Below are 27,290 nucleotides of genomic sequence, written 5' to 3' on the forward strand. Positions count from 1 at the left end.
TTGGCATTTCGTGCGAGGCCAGTTCAGCGTTGTTTGTTGTATCTTTCAGCAGTTCCTGTGATGTCACCTAAGCGTTGTTTAATGTGTATTTCGGCATTTCTTGTGAGTTCACACCAGGGTTATTTGTTGTATATTTCAGCATTTCCTGTGATGTCACCTCGGCGTTGTCACCTTAACTTGGTTTGTTGTATGTTTAGACACTATATGTGAAGTCCTTTTCGAGTTAATATCATACCCAACTGTAGTATACCTTGCTTTGGAAAATGATGTAGTCGGTGAATTTGTTGAAACTCTCGTTCCTTTCTTACATAATCCTGTCAGTTTAGTAGTAGAGGGGCGTGTAACGGGTAAAATTTAAAGTTTTCCAACCGCATCAAATCTTCGAACAGCGACACAATATTGATTTTTACCGCTTGTCGATTGCGAGGTCCCCAATAGAAGACTTCGAATTCCCTTGGGATGACAACGTTCCATTAACAGGTTCTAAGTAACGTCTTGCACGTCACTCGCCATAAACCTATCGTTTTGGAAAAGAGAGCATCTTGCAATATTCTGATTTTGACAGAAATGGTATTTACTTATTAATCTGTTGTTTGGTGACTGACTTTGATACCGACACATACATATTCGCGATGATGTTCTTGACTTTCCACAAAACCTGAGGCCATTAAAACCACATTGGTCTGCTGAACAAGAAAATAATATACCATAAGGTCTATGTACTAGTAATATCACATTACCATCACAATAGCAAATATCCCCACTACGAAGAATGTGCATGGACCTACAGACACTCTGCTAGACTATAGACCTTGCACACCGTGTCTTACAGAACCATACACAAATCCAGCAAAATACAACACCCCCTGACGTTCCACATGTGCAGATATAAATCCTGTCACTGTAAGATAGTTTGTGTCGGTAATGACCAAATGTTGCCACATGGTTCCTGTAAAGGCAGTACCAAGTAGTGAACACGTCCTATTTATATTTGTCCAGGTATAAATATATCCATTGGTCTGCTCTATTGTGATGGAGTTGATATTATCGAATATACCGTCAATAATGATCAAAAACACAACTATCAGACTTACCCTTTGGAACATGTTTACGTTTTGTTTTTCAAAAGAGATCTGTACACTGTTACATACTTTTACGTTATGGCCTGTTGTTAAAAAAACTTCCGAGAGACCTCTATCTTTACGACACTTCACGTGAGCTGTGACAATAGAACGTGATAATTGTACTGACAATGTAACTGATAATAATTTGAAGAACAAGAAAAATGGAATGATGTGTTGGAGAATGTTTCAATCATATTGATGTGCACAAGGCCAGTCTACTGTCTAGAAATCAATGCAGCAAACCAGCAAGCACGTGTTAAAAACTGTTAACTGAAAAATAATGACTACCAGCCTCAGAATAAAAGTTTTGATTTTGATGTTGTTGTTTCCCGGAAGGGATATCATGTAATGTAGGTGGAAGCCAGATCTACAATTGTTATTATGTCTACATTTTCTAATCACACAAACTATGACAACTACACTAACTATCAAAATCACCACAATTGCCCCCGCGTCACTAATAACGGGGCATAGGATCTTTGTCTTGTCGTTTTCATAAGTTGTTTGATAGCGTATGGTTATTTACCCAGAAAAAAAACCACATCTCTTTTGACACACTATCCCGTATGGCTCTTCACACTTAACTTTCCAATAATCTCTTCCCAAAGCATTTTTAAGAGAACATGTTAATATTTGAGGGTAAATATTTCAATGATCTATCGATATTGACCAATAGTCCGTATCGACACATACAGTTTGAGAATTGTCCACAAAATAATGGGTGTTCCTCATCACCACATTGTGACGCCAAGCAAGTGGACTGAGAGTCTAACATTGTTAGCACAATAGCACACATTTCGATGTAAAACAATATCATTTGATCGACAGAAATAGACACACTCTGGTATTCTGAGATATGATACCCCTAAACAAGACGCTCCAGTTTTAACTATTCCAGATGTGCAACCTAAATACTTTAGCGACCCCTCAAGTTTTACATGTGCCGATATCCATCCAGCTTCTCTAATATCGAATGCGTACGAAATGACAACCTTATTTTCCTGCATGTTCCCTTTAAGGCCAACACCTAGAAGCAAACACGTCCTGTCACATTCACCCAGGTATCATGATATCCATTTTTATCACATAATCCGCCTGATATCCAGTGATATCGCCCGTGTAATAATTTTGCATATGTCACTAGTGTAATATGACATGGAACGGTTTTCATTGGCTGGAAATTCAATGTGACGTCAGACAGAAACATTAAAATAACGTCAGGAAAATGACATGACGTCAGGATAACAAAGACGGTGGGACAAAATGGCGGCTTTTGCTGGAAAAATCTTTGTTATGTAGGTATTTGGAGTTATGTGATAAAGAGTATGTTAAATTTGTGTTCATTTCATATGAGATTTTATGAAACTCGTCTCGAAGTTTTAATTTTTGGTCGCCATTGCTTGCAAAAATAAAAACTTCTTAGACTCGTTTCATTAATATTCATAATTACGAAATGAACACTCATGTAAGATCCTATTTCTGTTCTATTGTAAATGGGTCAACATAGGAGAGTATACCCACAAGGTTGATGAAAAACACAAGAATCTGAGTAATTCTCCTAAACATTACAACGGCGATTCCACAAACGCTATGCACACGACTATAATATATGTTTTATTACGTTAGGTTCAGTGTAGTATTTAACTTCTGCGTTACTGATATCAATAATAGAAATTTTGACCTGAACGATTACGATAGAAAAAGTAATGGCTGTGTTGACGGTTTGTATGATATAACGGTTTGTGGAGATATATTATGGACGTTTTAGAGATAACAGGTATGTGTTAGTGTGATCAGTTTACCTTCACTATATTAATACAACAACGATGTCATATGTTAAAAATTGTTTACATGAGAGATATATCGATACCAATGAGAAGGGCTGAGACAATGATCACATGCTTTTGAAAGACGTTAGATTGACGTTTCACTAATTGGTTTGTGGTTCCAAATTATACTAGGTCAGTGCCTCCGAATATTCCATGATAAAGATCGGTAAACGAACTGTTTTCGGGTGTGATTTAATTTCGCGTTGTTAGAAACTCGCAATAAAATAATATTTTGACATTGAACATCTACAATTGTGTGACAATTGAGTGCTGCATATTGCTATATAATCTTTGAATTTTCAACCTCTTTCTATAGATTATCATGGTGATTTAACATTTTTTAGAGTTCAATATTTTCCTATGCAAATTGATACATAAAATACAGGAAGGAAACATGCATATGCAAATTGCCACAGTCACTATTAATCTCTTTAGTTTACTCAGGACAATAATTGATACTTTGTATTGGAACATAAAAAAGTATCACGAATTTTAAAGTGTTCCATTTTGGATAGCGTTTGAATTGGGATAGCATCACGTTACGGTATATACACATTGGGTTTACGACCTTTATACATGTGGACATAACAGTACTTATCGGTATAGGAGACAATCTGTGAAAGCGAAACATGAATACTGTGTCAATATGCGATATAGTTGGAAGTATATTGGAACGAAATCATACCTTATGTATTAAAGGTATGTTTTTGCAAATGAAATTATATTAAACTCACATGGTATTATAAGTGTACATAACACTTACACTATAAGAGTGCAAGAGCACTATTATAACACGAAGACATATCAGGAATATATCACAGCCTTTCAAAGCATACAGACATTCAGACATCGAACACGTTGTATACCAGAGCGTCTGTCCTTAAGTGACCTTAGCTGTTAATAGGAAAAAAGGCAAAAAACAACCAGTCATCTTCGAAGGGAAATCATCTACTTGTACAGACTGGTGTCATGGTCTCCAAGAACTTTTTCCCCAAAAACTGCTTTTAATGATCCTTATTTTTATATTAAGCCAAAACCATTTTGAACACCAGAAAGTTTGTATGAAATTTTAATAGGAATGAAATGCAACAGGCTATTAGTTTCACTTTGAAAAATAAAACCCTACAAGAACAATAGGAATGTCAATAGGACATGCTTAAAAGAGGAGAAAATAGTTTTACAGATGATACATTGTATAGTTTTATTATATTAAAGGAATAAAGAAGTGATACTATTGTTTCTTTCTACGATTTTATATGTATGAAGGCTTTTTGGTGACCGGTGTGTTGTAGGTTTAGTTGATTTGATACATATCCCAGGTAAGTTAGTGGAACAGGGTAGTGTTAGTGGTAAAATTCTGTAAGATATGGTCTTATGAACAGCAACACAATCACTTTCATTATCGCTTGTTAATAAAAGTTTGTTTCCCCAATAAAACACATCTCTGTTGGCGTAGCCATTCCACTGAAATATCACATTTTGTCCCACACACGTAACATACCAGACATCTTTATTCCTAACCATGTAAAGATAAGAACAATACTTGATATTTGAGGGTAAATGGTTCACCGGTTCAGCGATATTGATCAATTGTTTGTATATACACATACAGTTTGATGATTGTCCACAGAACAGTGGTTGTTCCTCATCACCACATTGTGACGCCAAGCAAGTGGACTGGGAGTCTAAACTGGTATCACTGGCACAGTAACAAATCTTTCGATGTAAAAGAATATCGCGTGATCCACAGAAGTAAATATACTCTGGAATCCTACGGCTCAATACCTCTAAACTGAAAGTTGAATGTCCTACTGTTCTTAATTTGCACCCTAAAAACTCCAGCATCCCCTCTCGTTCAATATGTGCTGATATCCACCCTGTTTCTACTATGTTCCCTGCGTTGGAAAGGATCACATGGTGTTGCTGCATGTTTCCCGTAAGGTCAGTACCAACTAGTGAACACGTCCTATTTATATTTGTCCAGGTATCATTACATCCATTGGTCTGCTCTATTGTGATGGAGTTGATACTTGCGAATATACCGTCAATATTTGAGATCTGTACACTGTTACATACTGTTACGTTATGCCCTGTTTGTTATAAGACTTCCGGGAGACTGCTATCAGTACGACACTTCAAATGAGCTGTGACAATAGAACGTTATAATTGTATTGACATTGTTACTGATAATAGACGGAAGAAAAAGCAAAATGGAATGATGTGTTGAAGAATGTTTAGATGTGCCCAAGGCCAGTCTACTGTCTTGATATCAATGCAGGAAACAAGCAAGCACGTGTTAAAAACTGTTAACTGGAAAATAATGTAATATGAAATCTTTCAAACTCGTTAATCGTTAAATAATTTGTTATGCCACACGCCCTAAGGCGCAAATAACTGAACTTGGCTGATAAATTTCATATTACATAGTCACTCATGTAAGATTCTTTTTATCACAAATATCATTAATATAAACTTCAGTATGTGACGTTTCGGTTTATTGAAACAAGCATGTGACGTCATATATATATATATTATGACGTCAAACCTACATGTGACCTCATAATACATATAGTGTTATTACACATATGTCTGGCGGTATTTAATACATGGGCATATAATATTGCTGGGCGGGCCAGTTATGTAATAAAGGTATATCGAAATCAATTTACACTTTAGACGGATGGTTTAAGAATAAGGTGCTGTTAGTTGTACCTCAATGCTTATACCTTTTAGAACTATAATTCATCATTGTATCATTAATTAGTTTTGGGTATAACGCGGTACTTGTTACTTTCAGCCGAATAGATATATTGTAATCTATTATATGCACATTGAACATTGTAGACTGGCGGTGGAAGAATATAAAATTATTTCATACCTACGGATGTAATACTGGCTGGTCTAGGGCAATACACTCATTGTCGCCTAAGGCTGTATTGCATGGCTACCCATGCAATAAAGCCTCGTGACGTCATGGCGTCGACAAAATTACTATTTCACATTTTTTTTCACAAACTTGCCTGGTTGTGCTAAAGAAGATGCAAACAACGGAATTTGTGTTGAAAATATCACGTTATTCTTCATGTATGGAAAATTGACTTGCAGTCGAGTTTTTCTTCGAATTTATTTCAAAATGGCGGGATATTATAGCTATAAAATTGCAATAAAACGTCGAGGAATGAAAGAAAAATACTCTCGGGATCACAAAATGTTGCAAAACCTTCGGCAAACCTCGGATTTTACTACATTTAGTGACCCTCGGGTAGAATATCCCTATCCTTCATATCCACATATGAAAGAGTCTTATATTATTACACTGGAGTTTTACTTCACTGTTTATTCCTTTTGTAAGTATTTATTGTTGTCTCTTTCATTGAATTATAAGGCCATACGCCAACTAAGTTATCACTATTGTCACACCTTCTCCACCCTATTTGTATTTGTGACTATAACATGAATCTAATGTTAACTAGATTTGTATTCTTTCGAAATATTATTATTCTATTCTGTTGTTATTTTCATGAGTTTCCGAACAATTTGTTTTTCTCCTCAGATAATTTGTTCATTGAACCGAGTTTTAATTTGGAGATTTTTTGAGAAAAAGTATTATTTAATTAAAACAAGATTGCTTTGGTCCAGCCTTGTGTTTCAGCATGTCTGAGTAGCCGAAATGAAAAACCTCCTAATGTCTAGACACAATTAAATAAACATTTTGTTCTTTTATTTTTTCTCTCTCCTTTTAAAACGTGTTTTTAAAGTTGTCACACTGGTAAGAATATTCTTTTTCACAATTTAAGTTTGCCACAGTCACTATTTATCGCCTTAGTTTTTACTCAGGACAATCATTGAAAGTTTGTATTGGAAAATAAAAAAATGTATCAAATATTTTAAAAGTGTTCCATTTTGGAACGAATTCGATTGGGATAGCATTACGATAAAGCTCATATACATTGATTTTACGACCTTTATACATGTGGACATAGCAATATTTATCGCTATAGGAATCATCCAAGTGATTCTGTGAAAACGAAACATGAACATTGTGTCAATATGCGATATAGTTGGAAGTATATTGGAACGAAATCATACCTTATGTATTAAAGGTATGTTTTTGTAAAAGAAATTATATTAGACTCACATGGTATTATAAGTGTACACAACACTTACACTATAAATTATGCAAGAGCACTATTATTACACGAAGACATATCACGATATATCACACAGCCTTCCAAAGCATACAGACATTCGGACATCGAATACATTGCATACAAGAGCGTCTGGTTTTAAATGACCTTAGCTGTGAATAGGAAACAAAGCAAAAATCAACCAGTCATCTTCTAAGGGAAATCAACTACTTGTACAGACTGGTGTCATGGTCTCCACTTTCACTTTGAAAAAATAAAATCTTACATGAACAATAGGAATGTCAACAGAACATACTGAAAAGAGGAGAAAATAGTTTTATATAGTATTATTATATTAAAGGAAATGTAAATCAAAGTTGAAGAAGAGAGCTAAATTACTGCATCTAGACCACCGTTGTCATGTAAACAGAATTCCATGATAGACATACAGAAAAGGTTGGGTAATCACATATATAGAAAAGGTAACATATGATTAACTTGTTTATAATATTTGATATTTTACTCACCAACATACATTTCATCATATTCTTAGTAAATTGTGGCTCTTCTCTATAAGTGTCCCGAACCCAATACCGAGAAGGTACAGTAAAACATATTTATAATGAATACACTTATAACAAATTCATGGTTATAACGTGGTAATTTTCATTTCCCTATTTATTTTATTTAATATTATTGTTTCTTTCTACGATTTTATATAACATAATATATATCAAAACATGTGAAAGATCTTAAGAAGTAGCAAAGAAAGAATAATCAATTAGAATAGTGTATAAGAATGTAATCTAATGAAAAACAATAATGTAATAGCGAGTTGTGCATGTAGATATAGTTATATAAAATCGGATTGGGATTAAGCACCTCACCAACTGATAAAATAAACTAGTAAATGTATTTGCAATAATTATAATATTAAATGTGCCCCGTGTGATCAGCAAATGTTTTAAAATTTAATTTGAAGTAATCGATGGGGAGAAAAAAAATATGAATAAGAGTGTAAGAAAAGATGTATTACTTTTGTATACTGTTATTCTGTCACGATGAAAAAATATTGTGAATATTTACTACCAGTTATTACTATTCTTTTCTAAGCAAATGATCGTTTACTACAGTAGTAACCAAAAGTAGTTTTCAGGATGATAGTCGGTCATATTTTACAGTGAACAACATGTATTTACTCATTGCGGGCGAGCTGACTCATATGACGTTATTTCCATCTTTTATTTATAAACAAACATACTGACACCTTCTCTGTTTGATACGCCTAACGTTGCACACATTTATTACATAAAGTTTCTACGTATGTACAAGTGTAAATAATTTCTAATTTGAAACTAATTTTGACTACACACACCATTTTGATATGCCCTTCTATAAGGACAATGGACCCGATTCGGATCACCAAAACATGTTTTATCCCGATTTTACATATAACTCGTAACTCACCATCTACCAAACTGATTTTTACGTAAATAGATCATGTAAAATGTATTTCAATTCGGACGGCGACTTTCAGTCCTCGTGCGCACGTGATTTTTGACGTCACAAAACCGGGTAATTGAACTTCCGGTTCTGACTGCGGAGAGGACCCCATTCGGATCACTCCGCTAAACATGGGAAAAAATGTACGTTTATGTCCGAAAACTGGTAAGTTATTGTTTCTGGGGGATTCTGATAAGCTGGACTACTTAAAGCTTCATGCATAATGCATATTTTTATCTACTTAGTGTTTAATAAGCAATTCATAACTCGCAATAAACGACTGTTGATGAAATGGCCAACAGGTGCGTTTGTGTAGGAATTAAAATTCTGCATAAATCGTTTGTCTATGGCTTCAGATTGTATCAACAGACTTCAGCAATCGACCTTCTGACCATTTATCAATCATTGTTTTCTACTGGCTTTTCGTTTTCAAGTGATGAACATTTTATATACAGTTATTAAAAATTTGTGGATATATCGATACTTATCATGAAGAGGCACAAATTTAAGCCCATGTGAGGCCTACTTTGGGTTGTTTTCACAACGTCTTGGCGCATGCACAACAGCTAAACACGAGCTCATGGGAATATCTATGTTAACACAGATAAAATAAACGCTTTCAATGTTTGCTCCATCAACTTGTCAGGTGAAAAAATTTCATTGAACATAACAGCATAAATAATAAAACTAACGCAACATTTTTACATGATTTTAAATTTATAATTGATGATTTTTTTTTCAATTTGTCATGTCATTGATGAATGGTTTGTGATGAATATCATTATATCAAATAGGCAGAAAGTATGATACATAAACATTTGAATAATCCATGTGACATTATGTGAATATGATATGAAAATAAAAATGATAATTGGTTTAAGAAGACATATAAAACCAATGTTTATGATTAAGTACATTAAATATAAACAATCATTTTCAAACTATTAACATTTTAACACTGTGTAAACAATCATTATGAAACTATTTTAAAACATGCATTTTAACACTGTCCACAAATCCACTTTGCTCCCAATTTATTGTACTGCCTCAACAAGGTTTTTGGTATGCAGTATTGGTGATAACTCTTTGCACATTGACAGGTTGCCCAGAATAGAGTACGGTCAACCGGATTGCATGTCGCTGAAACCATGCAGACTTGGCATATGAGCACAGAGGTTTCCTGATCAGAAGTTGTTGTTACATGTACCTCCTCGTGATCACCTTCCACATACTGTACATCACCTGTGTAAGCATGATTAGAGGTTGTGGCAACTTCTTCCAACTCTCCCTGTTCTGCGGAAGGATGTGGAACCGAACACAAGGGGCATTCCCAATTACTATTTATCATCAAGCTAAGGTCAATGTCAGCATGGTCCTCTGTTGGTATACAAGCTCTGTGGAACCACCGACCACATGTTACAGAGTCACATCCAACCCAAAACACACCGTGTATCTCGTCATCCTCCCAGCCTCTCTCATTACATAAAGCACAGGTATATGCCTCCTCTGCTAGGATCCATGTACGCTCAGGTGTTTCTTCATTCAATGGTACCTGTGTTTTAAATTTGTTTACCTGAAATATTGTAGTTTGAATAATTTAAAATATTACATCTTTATACCTAAACCAAATTCATCTATAAACATAAGTATACTCTGTTGTTTGTTTGTAGGTTTTTATTTTTATTTTTTTTATTTTTTTTTTTTTTGGGGGGGGGGGGGGGTCTACTCTTGTATTTAATGTATATGGCACACACAGTAGCATTTCCTAATAGGAGGCCTACATATTTAGATACAGTACCTAATGATATTTTGTCCAGAAACTTAAAATAAAGTACACATTGTAGGATCTTATTACTTATGAACAGCTGAAATATTTTGTACCTTTTTTCTCCTTTTGGGTGGTTTGATTGTTGGTAGCCGATCATGGTCATCATCATCACCTTCCTTTCCTGTTGCTGGCTTTTTTATATTTGATGTCTGTAATTAATAAATCATTTACATAAAGGAGTTTACTAAATCAGATTAATATTACTAAACAATACAGTTACTATAAATAGCTACAGAGGATCTTGGATGAATTCCAATTAGTTAACGGATGAATTCCAATTAAGTTAAGTTACTGGTATCAAGTTTAATGATTTAAGATGTGACATGATCCTTTACATAAGTGTTATATATTATAAAATTAATAATTTAGTTTGATATTAACATGAATGTAAGTTGCTACATGTTACATAAATATACATTGCAAGTAAAAACAAATATTTAAATCTTGGTAACTCTTGTGCTTGCCTTTCTTTTTGGAACCTTGGCCTCTTCTTTTTCCTTAAGTTGTTTATAAATATCTTCTCCTGCAATAATTAATTGAGAATTTTAGAACTTGTATCAATATATCTCAAACAATTTTGAATCAAGTATTGTGATAGTAAAAAAAGCAGTATGTAAACAAATTTCTGATTATCAGCAGCTATGACTTACTTTTGTAATAAGCATTTTGCCATACTAAAATGATCAGCTTGTATGTTTTTCTTTTTCTTTTCTCTATAAATAAGTTGCATTATCAATTATGCATTTCTGTACATATAGATAATAGAAGTGGTAATGTCTCACCAGTTATAACTCGTGATGTGGATATAATTCTTGTCTGTTTCTCCTTTTTGCAGGTATTCCCGAGGATGGGAACAAAGAGATTAGCCAAGTCAGTGGGAATAAGGCCTTGCTTTACTAGTGGGTGGCCACTCACATACTGGCCACAGGTGTGGCACAGTGGATCCATGTTGACTTCCTTTCCTGTCATCTGGTTGTCTCCTCCTGGACCACAGGCAAAGGCAGGGTCGACTGGTAGCAGCTTTGATTTATCGATGGCATCAGAATCCAGAGGATATATACCACATTTTCTGAAGGCAGTTTTGACATTGAAGGGACTAAAAGATTTGTCCACTGCAGCCCACAGAACCTGTGCAAACCTGTGAATTGTGAGACAATTCATAATTCAATAGTAAATGATAAATCAAGGTAAAATAAAGACAGATGACAAGATTTTATTTAATTTGTATTATATATTATTATTTTGTTAACTAAGTGCAGTTTGCATAAAATATGAATAAATCTATAAAACCATATTCAGTATTATATTAATTTTACATGTATATGTTTGTTAGTGTATATTGATATTATTATTTACCTGTTTTTTCCTATGATTAGGTGATGATTCACATAGCCTAAGTTTATGGCAAGATCAGAGAAGGTTTTTTTCAATGGCCTGAACATAACAACATCCAGAGGCTGTAGGATGTGGGTAGTGTGGGGTGGTAAACAGTACAGCTCTACCTGGTTGGCTCTGGCTTCCTCCACCACCTCCAAACTCACATGGCTCTCATGGTTGTCCATCGTGAGGAGAAGGGGTCTCTCTTTCGTCGCATGTTTAAGAAAAATTTGCCTAAACCATGAAAGGAAGAGCTGAGTATCCATGTACCCATTTTCAGACACACCAAATAGCCAGTCCTCAGGTATGCCTGCAACAATACATTATATCTTAATATCAGATCACAGGTTTATTTGATACCAATATACTGATAGCAATAATTAATATTGATTGGTCTACAAATAATGTTTGTTGTTCTTATACGATTCAGCTTTTGAATTAAAAATATATTTAAAAACATATATTTAGACATGTTTGCACAGCGCCATCAATCAAAGCCAAGCTGTGTTTTAATGTGAAATTAAAAATATTATCAAATATTTATAATTGATACAACAAAAATACATGGGAATTAGACAGCATGCCAAGAGCCTATTAAATCATCTCCTAAAAACTAACTGAAATTAATTTTTTTTTTTGACTTTTCAGATTTAATTAGCTGACTCACCATCGCGGTATGCACCACTTGGAAATGATTTCTCATATATAACAAACGTAGGAAGGACACGTCCATCTGCCGACACGCACACAGTTGCTGTTGAATGGGAATTTGTTGTCGCCATTTTGGTATAGGAATGATTCCCATTCACAACACAGACTTTGTCAAGTGTGGCTCCCTGCCCAAACCCAGTCTCATCCATATTAAAGATGCATTGTGGTTTGTTGCGGAGTCCTAGCATTTTAAAATATTTAAATCATTCAGATAAAGCAGCATATATCTAGTATAAAATTCATATTGTTTAGATATACAAATACATAAGATACATTCTTCAGATAAAGTTAACGTTGCAGACACTTGCACTTAATGTCTTGTAATATGTCTTTTGATAAATCAAATATCTGTTATTTACAGAAATTATTGACCATATTGGTTGATCCATGAATGCGTATATTCTTGTTGAGTCAATGTGTGGACATTAGCATGATGAACTGTATGGCTAGACTTACCATGGGCATCTATAGTCTGTTGAAGGAGGTCAAAGTGTTGCTTGACCACTGTCACATTCGCCATTCTCGCTCTACCGCCATCTATTACCTATAACATATAGTAATGCAAGAAAATTGCAGTAATGTACGTGAGAACATACCATATGTTTTTGGTTCAACTGTAGTATACAGAACAAAAAGCTAGGTATTGGTATATGAGGAAATGTGCATTATTGAGAATATCGGTCGACTATTTAGGGTTAAGGTTATTTGATATATAGTTTCTGGTCACTACTTTCTTACTCCATATACTCCAGTTTTTAACTTTCAGATGTATTGAATGTGTGGTCACTGGGACATAAATTCTGTGTATTTAGAGATGCTCCACCGCCGACGGAGCATAAATGATATTCATCATTTGAACAAAAATTGGTGTTTAATCGTGTATATGTATGTCTAATTAACACAAAAAATAATATAAAAAAATTTAGTTTGCCTTTGGTGCATGCGCAATCAGTGCTTCATTCCATATAGGATATAGTGCCGCGGAATTTTTTCGGGATGCAATTAATTATTTTTTATATTTTTAACTTGAAGTAAAATTAGAAGCTCAAACTTTTCTATGGCGGTAATGGTGTAAAGTAAGTAACTTTTGTAACTGAAGAAAAATACTAAATCGTCTGCTCCTGTTTTTGATAGTGAAAAAATACCTTTTGTCAGCGGTGGAGCATCTTGAATTAACTCTGTCATTTCAAATTCATCATTAAAATAGACTATGCAGTCATCCAGTATCCCTTACAAATTTGTGTTACCCAAAATAGGTCTACTATACCTGGGGCTTTCTCATTGAGAGATTAGGATGGCGTGTCAAAAACCGCCTGTACCATCTGTCTGATGGGCCATTTGCAGAGATGGTCACTTTCTTTCTTTTCATGAGCTCGCGCACGAACATCTTAACCATTTTCCTTGTAAGGGGAAACCCTCTCTGTTGGCAGTATGTAATATAATTAATTAAATACTCCTCCTCCTCTGATGATAGCATTTGTACGGCACGACCCTTTAAATTTTCCTTCATATGTCTCTGAATGGTCGTGAAGGCAATGTGATGTTTTTTTGCTGCACCTCTCATTGTCAGTCCCATTGCTACATCATCTAAAGCAGTCTGTAGATCACTCGGAGTGTAATGTTTGTACTTAACTGCAATCAAATTTTTTTAATTTCTTTATAATTTTTCAAGAAAATACCATTAAAGATTTTTATGTTAATTTGTTGATATGTTGCATTTTGATGAAATCTTATCTCAGCCTTATTATACCTCAGTAAATTGAATAAAAAGAACAAGAATAATTTGATATATGTGTACAAGTTGTAGTTTCTTGTAGATCTTTATCATTTTATAGAGTGAGCATTTGATTCTGAGAGTAAATATTATGATTCTCCAAATATTGTTTTCTTTTGTAATAATTGTAATATGATATGAGAAAATAATTATGCTGCATTGCAATCAATAATGAAATGATAAGGGGATACTCCATTTCCAGTATTGGTATATATAGAAAAATTTGCATCGCACAATAAATTCTACTAGAAAACTAATAACGGTTGATCACTGCAGAGAAATAAGTATTTTTTAAAAAGTTGATTGTATAGAAAGATTGCCACACATAAGATATAAAAGATATATAAATACCTTGTACAGGGATATTACCTTGTTGGGGATTATATATGTTTACTGTACTTAAATATATTATTTTAATGTATATACAGTAAAATATGTAAAATAAATTAACATTCAACCTCGATTTCTAATATGAATAATTTTTGTTAAACTCACTGTATTAATATCTTTTATCAAATAATTTTCAGATAGATTTTATTGCATTAGATTAAACTGAATCATGGGACAGTAGCTTAAACATCAGTTTTCAGTGATAGAGGGGGAATAACTCGTATAAGAAATATAAAATTCCGGAACTGAAAACCCGATGCAAGCACCTGTTTGATTTAGAATACGCTTCAGACATGCGTACAAACAGTAAGTTACAATGGCGGCGGGGATGAACACAAACGGATGTCTCTGGTTGAAAAACGGTTACACAGCCTTTTGAGGATTGGACTGCGCTTCGAAAATGATTGATAACATAACCTGAGTTCACACTTACATCATATTTTAAGGTAATATATTGTGAAATTATGTTTAAATACGCTAAAATACATCGTCGCAGGGTGTCACATTATGGAAATGACCAAAAATGCACAACTTACCCATTTTGAATTCTTCTCACAGGTAAATAACAGCTGAAAATTATGATAATTAATTTTTCTTTGTTTTCATACCAAATCTGGCTTTCTGATTGGCCAATATTTTTTTTGCATACCACTATGAAAAAAAATCCGAGAATGGCGCGAAACCCCTACGTTATCTTGACGTCACAATAGAGACATTGACGTTGCGTATTGATTCGGTAAAAAGAATCCCTTGAAAAACCAAACTTTTGTGAGAATCCGCTACGCGGATTCACAGAATTTGCAAACATTTTTTTTTTTCATACCCCGATAAAATTAAAAAATAGTGACTTCAATGCTATTTTTAGCTTGGTTTGGGTTATTATAGTTGAACGTCCTATTAACAGGCAGGCATGTTGGTGGAGGAAGCCGGAGATTCACCAGTTTGAAAAAACAGTGAGTATGTGGAACTGCCCCACATTGGACTTGAACAAGAATCTACAGTTGGAGGATTTAGCTTGGTTTGGGTATTAAATTTGAATATCTTTACCACTCAGCCAATGCATCGAATTGAAACCATCATGTGGCATATATACTATATTCATATTATGCCATCTCACAGATTATAGGACCAGACAAACACCATTACATTTATGGACACTGCTCTCTAAAAATATATATATATATAACAAAATAAAAAAACGCATTCTCTCCCACACAATGGAATGTATAATGTTGATATTCCTTGTTTTGAAATCAGTGTATTTTATCGAGTGTGGTTGAAACTTTGATATTCTTTATATTTACAAACATCAAAGTTTCCACTTCACGAGATGAAATATCACTGGTATTCATCAAGATACAAGGAATATTCTAATTTTTATTTTAGTTTTTCTCGCTTCCATTTACAGAAGACCATCACTTCTAGTTCTGCCAAAGGTTATTCCGCCATTCGTACTTTACAGAGTTATTTGCGATTATTACGTCGTATTTTTGTGAGCGTAACGTCATATTTCTACACAAAAATATGACGTCATTTTTTTACGCACAAACTAGTATTCTACTGGTGCCTATAGCTCCATTCCCTTTATCACTGTTTACATTATCTTATATTACCTGCATTTTTTTTTTTACAAAACAACATATTTCACTGTACATAATACAACTTCACTAACTGATCACGAGCACACCACCACTGCAGGTGCTAATCCACTACAATAAAACCATCGATTTGTATATTTTGTTTCAAAATGGTAAATTAGCTCCCTCATACGTTTATATGCATGTACATGCATATTTTATTGTATAAAAAACGTTACTATACACTTTTATATTTGTTGCCTGGTAGGCCAAGGCCCGAGTTGTGGTCACCCCACGGTTCAAAACCCTTGGCACAAGCTTGACCGATACGTTTGCATTTATGTTTTTCATTGGTCAGTCATTACTGGTGGTAAATTCGGGATAAATCTTTAGTGTCAGTCCAATTCTGATTCCTGTGAAGACTGCAGGTGTGTTTTTTTTTGCACAGAGATTTTATTTCATTCTTTACACCCACCCATCCCTCCCCATAAATTACTATAAATATTTAGGATGTGGTAAGCACAAGCTGCTACGGTTTTTATAAATGGAACATTACACAGCACACCTATTTGTGCAGGATAAAATTTACTTTAATTGTTTTTTTTTTAAATATTTATACCTCTATGTTAACGTGCATATTATAACTATATATACATGGAATTAGTGTTGCTAATTTTTCACTGTGTTAAATTTATATACAACACTGTATTTATAATACAGATTCATTATACATGTATTATGTTTATTGGTTATTGCCCTTTCACCCCTTTTTGAATTAGAGTGATATTATAATATATTATATATATGATCTGAACTGTAACTCAAACTTTCTGTAGCCACGGGGTGAAATGGCATTTCTTTGTAAATACAATGTACAGGTTTTGTTGATGTAAAAAATTGCATAACTTAATATCTTGTCTTTTCATATATATATATATACATATAAAAAAAAAACACAACTATAAAACAGTTTTTTCTCCCGAGAAAGCGCTAGGGAGAAAAAACTGTTTTATAGTTGTGTTTTTTTTATGTATATGGAAACCATCACATGGACATTGTTCTTTTTTATTTATATATATATAGGGAGTGATCATTTTGATGGAATTGTGTAAAACATCACTTAGCATATAAATGCAAATTGATATCATAAGGAAACTATGTTACACAATTTATACCAACGACAATGGTAATTCAGTTGATGATAGAAATTTGCATTAATCAATATTAATAAATGTATGGTGAATAAAAGTAAAAGTAACATATAATTCTTTACTACCTGGTCATGTTTTAACTACCTGCTATTCTCCTATCAAACATGTGAGGAGCTTATCAAGATTGTCGGTTTCCTGGTCACGTTTGTGACGAATCATAAAGATAATCTTCTGATATGGTTATATTGTATTTTGGTATAGTGTGTTTTGTATTTGATATAGTGATTAATTAATCACCAACGCAATCTTAATTTTAATTTTTTTTTTCTATGATTTCTGAAAATGTTGATAATCTGATATTTAAATGCAGCCATCTAAAAAAGGTTTGTCCAAATTAACAAAATTACACCACTAACAGTTACTGTTGAATAGTATGTATTGTTATCATAAGATTTCTGTGTTTTCCCAGGTGATAAAACCAGTTCATAAATGTTTATTTTCAAATTTATTACAAACGTATCTTCATTATGATTGATGGATTCAGAGCGAATGGTAGTCATGCGCACAGGAAACTACACTGATTTTTAAATACAATTATTACTACGAAACCAAAAAACTACATTGGACCGAAAGTTGGACGATGAACAACATGTTACCGTACACATTAATTTTTATTTAACAATTAAAGTATGGGAGATACAAGATATCAGCAAATATTTAAAGTTAACATGTTATTCAGTTCACGAAAATGTAGAGAAAAATCTATTTTGACATACACAATATCTTATCATCATATGATTAATGAGTCAGCGGAAGATTACCACTAGTGGATACACGGTCAATTCATTGATTCTAAGTAAATAAATCAATACATGATCAGATTCATTATTATTCAGCAAATTCCAGCGTTAATAATAGCACATGATATATTATTATAAGGTATGTGTACATGTGTGAAGGTCCTGGACTGGGCCAGCGACCAGGTAGTTAAATTGATAGATCGCATGGCCAGTATTCGAAGGATCCTGAGTTCGAACCATGGTCTGGATGTGCTACTTTTGCTCCTCTTACACATGTATATATAAAATATATAAAATGATGGCTGAAACATCTATAGATAGATACGCATTTAAACGGTGGTAATGAACATTTATCAATTCATAAATTAATCAATTTAAACCAAACAATCGGGTTAACCTGTGACCGAAAAAAATTCTTTATCAAAATAACGAAAAAATAAATCAACAAAAAAAACCCGCTTTAAACACATATAAAGCCTCCAAATTGTTATGGATGAAAACAACAGAGAAAGAAGTAGTGATTATATGACCTAAAAATAAATGTTTTAAATTAGTCCACAATCGAATGAATAATGTGACAGAAATTAACCCTTCCAAAGCATTTCAACAATTGTGTAAATGGTTGAAATATTGATAATTGGATATGCAATTAAATGACATTTAATGAGCATGAGTGAATGCAAAGAATAGTTCCTGTATGCCAAGAGACCGATACAGATCCTATAAAGTATAAAAATAAATGTGAAAGACGACGAACAAAAAACCTGCTTTTATATAATAAAACAGAGAAATAACTAGTGAATTTACTAAGATTTTAAGATGATAATTTACGTACCTTGCACAATATGAATATGATATTATAAAATGAAAAAGAACTGTTTAAAATTCATGCAAAAACTTCAACGCAGTAAGATGACATAAATAAAACTTGCAAAGCAATTGTAAAAACGGCCAAAACAAGCTTCAACCTAAATCTTTATAACGATGGGAATTAAAATTGAATAAATAATGATGAAAAAAAAACCCAATTACTGTGACCTTAGTATAAGTAGCCAATTTGAACATGGGATATTCAGTAACCCAGTAGAATTGTATAGTCACTGTAGTATATCATCATGCAAAATAAGACGAATAAGAAAAATAAGTTATGTAAATAACTAAGTTGGTAATTTTCGAGAGAGTATATTCTGCGTATTCACATGATACTGTGTGATCACAAAACTTTAATCAGCAATATGATAATACGAACAAATCATATTTACTGTAAATTCTATTCTCTTAAATTTCAAATCCTCGTTTTATATCAAAACCTGCAAAAGTTTTGATCCACAAAAGCAACCAGCTATACGGGTACATTAATCCGTTTCCATCTAACATCCTGATGTTACTTCTGATCTCTTTGTTGGCTGTATACCATACGCTATTTTAACATACACAATATCTTATCATCATATGATAACGATGATTAATGAGTCAGCGGAAGATTACCATTAGTGGATATAGGATCAATTCATTGATTCTAAGTAAACAAATCAATACATGATCATATCCATTATTATTCAGCAAAGTCCAGCATTAATGATAGCACATGTAAGGTATGTGTATATGTGTAACGGTTCTGGAATGGCCAGCGACCAGGTAATTTAATCGTAAATCGCTCGACTAGTGGTCGAAGGATCCTGGGTTGGAACCCCGGACTATACATACAATTTTCCGCTCCTCTTAGACATGTACATGTTCTATCACGAAACGACTTCCCGAAAACCGCTTTGAAGATCTACAAAAGGACTGATTATATGTACTTAAAAGAGATGTTTTAAACTGTACACATATCATGGATGCAAAGATTAGTTCCTGTTTGCCAAGAGACCGATACAGATCCTAGAAAAATATAAAAATAACTGTAAAAAACGACTAACAAAAAAACCCTGCTTTGACATAAAAAACAGGGAAAGAACTAGTGAATTTAATAATATTTAAACACGATAATTTACTGTACCCTGCACAATATAAATATAATACTATAAAATGAAAAAGAACTGTTTAAAATTTGCGCAAAAACTTCAACGCAATACGGAGACAGAAATAAAATTTGAAAATAACTTTAAAAACAGTCATACACATCGCACCGAAGTCTCTATAACAATGGGAATTGAATTTGAATAAATTGTAATAACAATTGCTATGGCCCTAGTATTTTATGAACATATGATAGTCACGGTGGTATAACATTGTGCAAAATCAGACAAATAATCTTTTGTGACTGAATTATCCAGTCTTGCATCTTACAGAGTTAGCTCCCTTGCGGGTATGTATACACTGTTACGTCATTATTTTGTGATTGCAATGCATGTCGGTTTCTCCGAAAAAGAATGACATTATGCTCGCAAACACTTGACGCTTCAATCAATCCCTACCCGTTTGGGCAGATCATCTGTAATATGAAAATAAAAAAAATTGAAGAGCTGGGAATTTTCGAGAGAGGATATTTGCGTATTCACATGATACTTTGTGAACACTAAACGTTAATCATCAATATGATAATCGATGAATAAACCATAATTGCTGTGATCGAGAAATTCTACTTTTTTAAAATTTAAACTTTTTTTTATATAAAAACATGAAAAAGTTTTGATCCACAAAATTAACCAGCTATACGATATCATCATCAACCAGTTTGGAACTTACATCGTTTTGTTACTTCTGATTTCTTTGTTGGCTGTATACCATATGCTAAAACAACACTATTGTTACTTTCATATGAAAGAGTACTTATTTAACATTTAAATTGATCAACAACCCACATGGTGTGATGTATATGGTCTTTTATAAACGTGAAGAAGCATACGTAATAGTTTCTTACACATTGTCTGCCTTGGGACTATATATTAGATTGGTAACTTCCTTTGAAACAGTATGAGAATGTCCATTCGCTGATTCAGAAAAACCCGCCTTTCCAAACACGACTGTTTTAGAATGAGATGTGCTTCGTTTACGCTTCACATATACTACCGTTGCTACTATGATGAGCAGTACCATTCCTCCTGACACCGCACCAGCTATTATCACAGTATCATCCTTCTGACCCTGGCGAGCTTCATTCGTACCACCATTGGCTGGGTTCACCGTTGTTGTCTCTTCCGTACTTGATTCGTTAGTGGTAGAAACACTTTCGGTAACATTCGACGTCATCACATTATCGATGCCATTTACAGTCTGGTAACTGCCATCAGTTGACATAGTCAACGAATCCGTCAACAGAGGCTTGACCGAGGGCGTTGTGTGATTAAGGACAGTTGATGTCTCTTCGTAAGGCACTGTACTATGCCGAGTGTTATGCGTTGTCTTACTTGATGGCGAGGCTGTGGTCACTTCGGACGGATATGTTGAAGGTGTTGGTGGCATTCCATTTTCAAATGAAGTTGTTTCTTCCGATTTCGAATAACTCGTTGTTAACGATTTTGTAGTAGGAGCGACATTAAGCGAATTTGTTACTAATCTAGTTTTGTTGGTATTACTCGGAGGCGTGGCTGAAATACTCACAATGCTATCATTTTTATAAGCCATTGTTGATGAGGTAGGTTGGGTCGCATTCGAATAAGTTGTTCCTGTATCAGTTGCACGGGTGACATTCGGAGACGTTATCACTGCTTCGGTAGTAGTGGTAACAATAGAAGAGGTCGTTACGGGATTCGTGGTATGGGCGATATATTGAGACGTTGTTGTTTTTGATTCTGTAGTTCTTGTAACATTTGGAATCATTGTTACAGGGTCAGTTGTATGTGTGAACGTCGGAGACGTGGTCAACGTGCCCGTAGTTTGAGTCACATTCGTAGACGTCTTAACTGAGGCAGTAGAATCGACAATGTTCGATGAAGTTATTGTTACTAATTCCGAAGTAGGTCTTGTATTATTAGTAAACGCCGTTACTTGGTCGGTAGTATATGCTGTTTGAGGGAGCGGTGTCACCGCGTCAGTAGCATCTGTTCCATTCGTGGACGTTATAACTTGGTCAGTAATTTTCGAAGAGGTTGTCGCTGATACAGCATCTGTAGTTATAATTTTTGGAGATGTTGTAACTGATCCAGAAGTTTGGGTAACCTTTGTAGACGTTGTAACTAAGTCACTTGTGTGGGTAACTTTCTGAGAGTTTGTTACTGATTCTGTAATTCTAGAAGCAATGGAAGGAGTTTGTGTTGATACAGTGGTAGTTATGGTGATTGGAGACGTTGTCACTGGTTCAACAGTGCTGGTAACACTAGTGGACGTAGTTCCTTTTTCAGAAAACTGAAAATCACTCGAAGACGTTTTTATTGTTCCGGTTGTATTCGTAATGGCATTCGTGGGTTCCGTATGGATGGTAGATGGATAAACAGGACAGATAGACGATATACTCGTTTCATGTCCCTTGGATTGCAACGCACATTTGGCATATACAGCTAAAGATGAATGTGCGATGTCCGAATTAACTTTATACTTGGAAACATCTGTACCGTTGTCTGGTACTAAACCGTAGAATGTATCTGTCCAGAAGACAAAGTTACCGGTGTAATTAAATAAAATCACATTTACCCGAGCGATATGCATATGACGCGATTCACATGTTTGTACAGCATCTATCCAAGTTTTATTTTCGTCCGCGTAGATTTGAAACTTATTTTGACTGTCAAAGCAAATAAAAGGATATGATTCGTTACAAGGCCTTACCTCGTGTTTTGCTTTATTCACATCCATAACCTGACAACCAAGTTTTCTCTCAGGATCGGAGTGCTCAGCGCAAATGCATGTCAGATTGTTAAAGGAACGAAAACTACCACATTTACTGATGGGGCAACGGAATTGCCTGCAATGCGAATCAACATTTGGCTCCAATTTGCACGTTTCCTCCACTCCGTATATCAAATAAGTGTTTAGAAGAAATATAGTCACAAATAGGAATAAATTCATCATATTTTGCCGATCTTTTAGTTCACAATTCCCACCAGCAGGTTCATTCCCATGTGCATGTCACACCATATGCAGTCAAAATGTTTATACCAAATTTCAAAAGGCGTGTCTGGTGTAAAGGCAAAACAGCTTCCTTGTTCATACATAACCAATATTGTTATCTATGGAATTAACCAGGCTACAATGGAATGCTCCCCCACTCCCCATGAATCGATTTTGTTTTATTATTCACTTCATAATCAGGGAAAGTAAATAGAAATATATTCTAACACACAAAGAACATACATTCTGAACTAAGGAACAACGGGAAACTTATATAAATTGAATTTCAGCACAGCAGTGTTTAAAGGTCTGATTTGACAGTTATAAATCTTAAATATATTGCATATCATTTTCGGTTGGTAAACAGATAACACTGATTTCTAAAAAAATGAACAAGAGACTTATTTTAAATGATTTTCTTAAATTACTATTTTATAACAGAAAACAAAACATTCTGATCGGTATTTTGATAGATACTATAGATTCTATTATACTCAGTATACATTTTTAAAGATGTATACTGTTTCATAATATCATAACGTAATAAATTGGCAGCGATTCCGACAAGCAGTGTTCGAAATTTTACTTTTTCGATCCGGCATAACAATTCATTATCTTTTTTGATATATTCAAAATCAAAAACTCCAAAATTGAATCTCTTTCTCATGTTTGTTCTTCTATATGAATTTACAAAATTTCATGTTAATAATACATGGTATTGATATCACAATTATATATTATGTTTTAGCAGTTTAAGGATGTGAAATATAGGATATAGGATATCCTTATCATACTGTGCTTAAAATGTATTCAAATCAGTTCTTATAATTCCATCGAATACTGTGGAATTCGAAATTTCTTTGGGGACTATTTTCTATGAAATTCTTCACCGTTGTATCAGATTTATCATTAGACGCACAGACAACAAAGAATTTCAATTTTGGATTTATGGTCACAGCTTTAATGAATATATACATATGGCGGCACGGTCTGTCAATAGACTATAATGGCACGCCATCAAACAAATTCAATCAAAATTGCAAAACAAATTAATTGATAGATTCTGGGAAACAGTAAGCCACCAATCAATATGGCCGCCGCTCCATCAATAGACCATAATGGCAAGCCATCAATCAAATAAATTGATTTATTCCGGGAAACCATCATCAATCAATTAAACAATAAATTCAATCAATCAATCAATCAATCAGATGTCATTCAATAATGATCAGTACTACTGTGAAACAGATATCAACTGATTCACGTCAATATAAACAGCATATATAATCAATATGATGTCAATCAATCGATGTAAATCATAAGTATGTACCGCAAAATCTGCAACATCAGTAACCGCACGGAAAATTCTGTTACTAACACAAAGTCCAATGAGTTGTGGAGTAGTCTTTTGATAAAAACAGTAGAACCATGGGCAATGTCCAGTAGCCGTGACGATCCTGCTTTCTACTACCATAGCTGAAACACAAAAAAGAAAACAACAGCAGAAACAAAAACCAACAGTGGGAGGGATTTCAGGGAAGAAATTGAGTGTTTAAACCAATTATTTTTTTCATATAAACTTTGCCTCTATCAAAGCTGTCGTTGTACCAAGTTGTCTTCATTTAAAAGGGGAAATAACTCGTCAGCAATAACTTTTTAGGTATCACGTTACCATATCAACAGGTACCCTCCGATAACCGGACTATATGTTTTATTGCCATTAGTGCTATAATATTAATATATATATATAATGTGATTCCATATTTTCAGCCAATAAAATAATCGCTGCATACGAATGATAACATATCAATCGGTGTTGTTTTTCTGTCTAATTTATACAGACTAGTCAATAAATTGTTATCCTCAATAGCCAATAAAATAGAAATGGGTTGTAGTTATAAAGTAAGTAATCATACATTAATGAGACCATGGTGTTGTCAGCGATATCGAAACAATATAGGCACATATAGCTTTCTGTATGATACATGACTAGCAAATAAGAATGTCTGGTGGATTAGCCTAAACCTATACAATGACTTGTCACATGTTGATTTCAAACAAGTGTGAACAAGACACTAGTATAGGATTGTCAATAAAGAATATCTCCCAGACAGTAGATGATATATGTATATAAGACGTGTGAAATATTTACCTCATCGATCAATATAATGTAACGTTTATTGACGAAATTCTGCATAACACAATATAATAGCTATAGTATCACTGAAAAGACTGTGGGAGATTGATGTACATATCCAAAATGAAAATCCTACCTTATCTACAGCATGGTGAATAAAATCCTTGTTTGGTCGATACATACGGGAGGTGCGATTGAAGTTTATATTAACACCACTTCTAAACGACCCCAATATGCATGGAATTGCATTATACATGCCAAATTCTCGTGATAAATTATTGCAAATTCGTAAATGATGAAAGCAATACAGGATTGACTAGACAGGTCGTTATAAATCATGACCTTATAATTCAATCTTGCATCAAAAAGCATTTTCATTGGCCTTACAATTATATCATCTTATGACGTAAGTAATGACGTCACCATTTGTAACGCCGTCTGATTGACTGCAACATTACAACGGCACAATGATTTCATAGTTACATCAATGCTTATGATTATTTTTCAGACAACATGAAATGCATTTAAACGTACTATTCCACTGATTTCCCAATGAATTAGTTTTTTCTAAATACACAACGTCGACGTCTCTATTGTGACGTAATAATAACGCGAAGTTTTCGCGTTATTCTCGGATTTTTTCTTAATAGTAGTGTGAAAAAAGTATCTGCTAATCAGAAAGCCGGATTTAGTATACAAACAAACAAAAAAATATAATATAATAATTATACGCGATTGATCTATTGTCATAATATAACTATTTACAAATCACTGAGGAATCAAAAGAAAGGAGGGGTTAGATCAATATATATACACACACGATAGGATATCTGAAAGCGATTAGTTAAACTAGTCTAGAAATATGCTTGTAAAATTGAGCTCCATGAAACTGAGTAACGAGTATAATCGAAATTCAGAAATGAGAGAGAAAAATGTTGTTTATTCTATAACACAACACAAGCTGTATACATTTCAACAGACAGACATGTGACTTACTCTCTTGCGTATCCCAGTAACTAAGATATACAATGAATACACTGTGTCAGCAATCAAAACTATTGAAACGGCCAAGTGGTATGACCAGAACCACTATCATCCAGGTAGCGTATATGACTGTACATAGGTTGGGTATCAATCTGATTGATACCAAGTCCTTAAGGGCTTCACTAATGGTTAATGAATCTGTCAGTCAAGTCTGTCATTTGTCATGCTTCAGTCACTGTGATATTCATCAGGAATCTTCTTCAGCACAGCATCAGCAGCAGTAATAAACATTCTGGAACCATACAGTCTTATTGTCTTTGTCAATGTCTATTATACCAAAATCTGGAGAGTTATCCGCCCTTGGACCATTAGGGTTAACCATATTCTATTAACAAACTTTAGATTAGTATGACATTTCACTATACTCATACACCATAATCACTGTCACCGAGACTGTGATTCCTAATCAAATACAACCAAGAGTGATATAAAGTTAAATAATTTAATTATAGTAATATCTGATTTATTTACAAGTACATAAGTATGACCCTATCACTCTCTTTCATCTTCCATACACTCACTACTTAACCTACTATGATATTTACAATGAAAATCTTTACAATAAATAAATAAATAATCCATATGTGTTAGGAAAAACATATGAACCTTAAATACAGCAATTTCCAGTGGTACTAACAAAAATGGTGAAAAATACTAAAACCCATGAATAAAATCTTATCCCTATAAGATCTCTATATAAATTCTCATTACTTTTCTCCAACATTTTACCTCTAATCCTTATATAATTACAGAATCCCATCCCCCATGATGATTCCCCATGGGAAATCCTCTCGAAAATTGCGATAAACACTAAGTCCTAAACTAAGAAAAACTATGAAAAATTCCCATAAAATATCCCTAAAATTCCCCACAAATAACATTTAATAGACAACAAGTACATACAAGACGAGACAGCCGCATTGGGATCG

General features: G+C 33.9%; 2 protein-coding genes and 1 long non-coding RNA gene across 6 annotated transcripts; 1 reads left to right on the forward strand and 2 right to left on the reverse strand.

Moving 5' to 3' along the window:
* Positions 1-8,644: 8,644 nt before the first annotated feature.
* LOC138327897 (uncharacterized) lies at positions 8,645-14,286 on the forward strand. 4 transcript variants are annotated; one of them, XR_011209121.1, is made up of 5 exons: positions 8,645-8,748; positions 9,684-10,131; positions 11,247-11,558; positions 11,788-12,092; positions 12,437-14,286. It is a non-coding gene; the product is annotated as an uncharacterized lncRNA (long non-coding RNA). The 4 variants fall into 4 exon arrangements; XR_011209122.1 differs by having other exon boundaries at positions 9,684-10,076; positions 11,247-11,598; XR_011209119.1 differs by having other exon boundaries at positions 8,646-8,748; positions 9,684-10,076.
* Positions 8,731-14,075, reverse strand: LOC138327896 (uncharacterized). Its single transcript, XM_069274348.1, has 8 exons — positions 13,767-14,075; positions 12,956-13,043; positions 12,456-12,680; positions 11,768-12,098; positions 11,194-11,549; positions 10,876-10,934; positions 10,465-10,560; positions 8,731-10,156 (listed from the first exon to the last, which is right to left on the reverse strand). Exons 1-8 carry the CDS (start codon positions 14,073-14,075, stop codon positions 9,584-9,586), a joined length of 2,037 nt encoding a protein of 678 aa, XP_069130449.1. The 3' UTR covers positions 8,731-9,583.
* A 3,030-nt stretch (positions 14,287-17,316) lies between the features above and the next one.
* Positions 17,317-23,243, reverse strand: LOC138327898 (uncharacterized). The gene is made up of 2 exons (XM_069274349.1): positions 19,255-23,243; positions 17,317-19,152 (listed from the first exon to the last, which is right to left on the reverse strand). Exon 1 carries the CDS (start codon positions 23,139-23,141, stop codon positions 21,051-21,053), a length of 2,091 nt encoding a protein of 696 aa, XP_069130450.1. The 5' UTR covers positions 23,142-23,243; the 3' UTR covers positions 17,317-19,152; positions 19,255-21,050.
* Between the last annotated feature and the right edge of the window lie 4,047 nt (positions 23,244-27,290).

The sequence above is a fragment of the Argopecten irradians genome, chromosome 7 (assembly GCF_041381155.1).
Source record: "Argopecten irradians isolate NY chromosome 7, Ai_NY, whole genome shotgun sequence".
Classification (NCBI taxonomy): Eukaryota; Metazoa; Mollusca; class Bivalvia; order Pectinida; family Pectinidae; genus Argopecten; species Argopecten irradians.

Coding starts and splice junctions, on each gene's coding strand:
- LOC138327896 (XM_069274348.1), bottom strand. CDS start 14,075: ATGGGACTGACAATGAGAGGTGCAGCAAAAAAACATCACATTGCCTTC. Junction 11,550..11,767: donor CTAATCATAGGAAAAAACAG/GTAAATAATAAT, acceptor CACAATTCACAG/GTTTGCACAGGTTCTGTGGG. Junction 10,935..11,193: donor CACATCACGAGTTATAACTG/GTGAGACATTAC, acceptor TAATTATTGCAG/GAGAAGATATTTATAAACAA.
- LOC138327898 (XM_069274349.1), bottom strand. CDS start 23,141: ATGATGAATTTATTCCTATTTGTGACTATATTTCTTCTAAACACTTAT.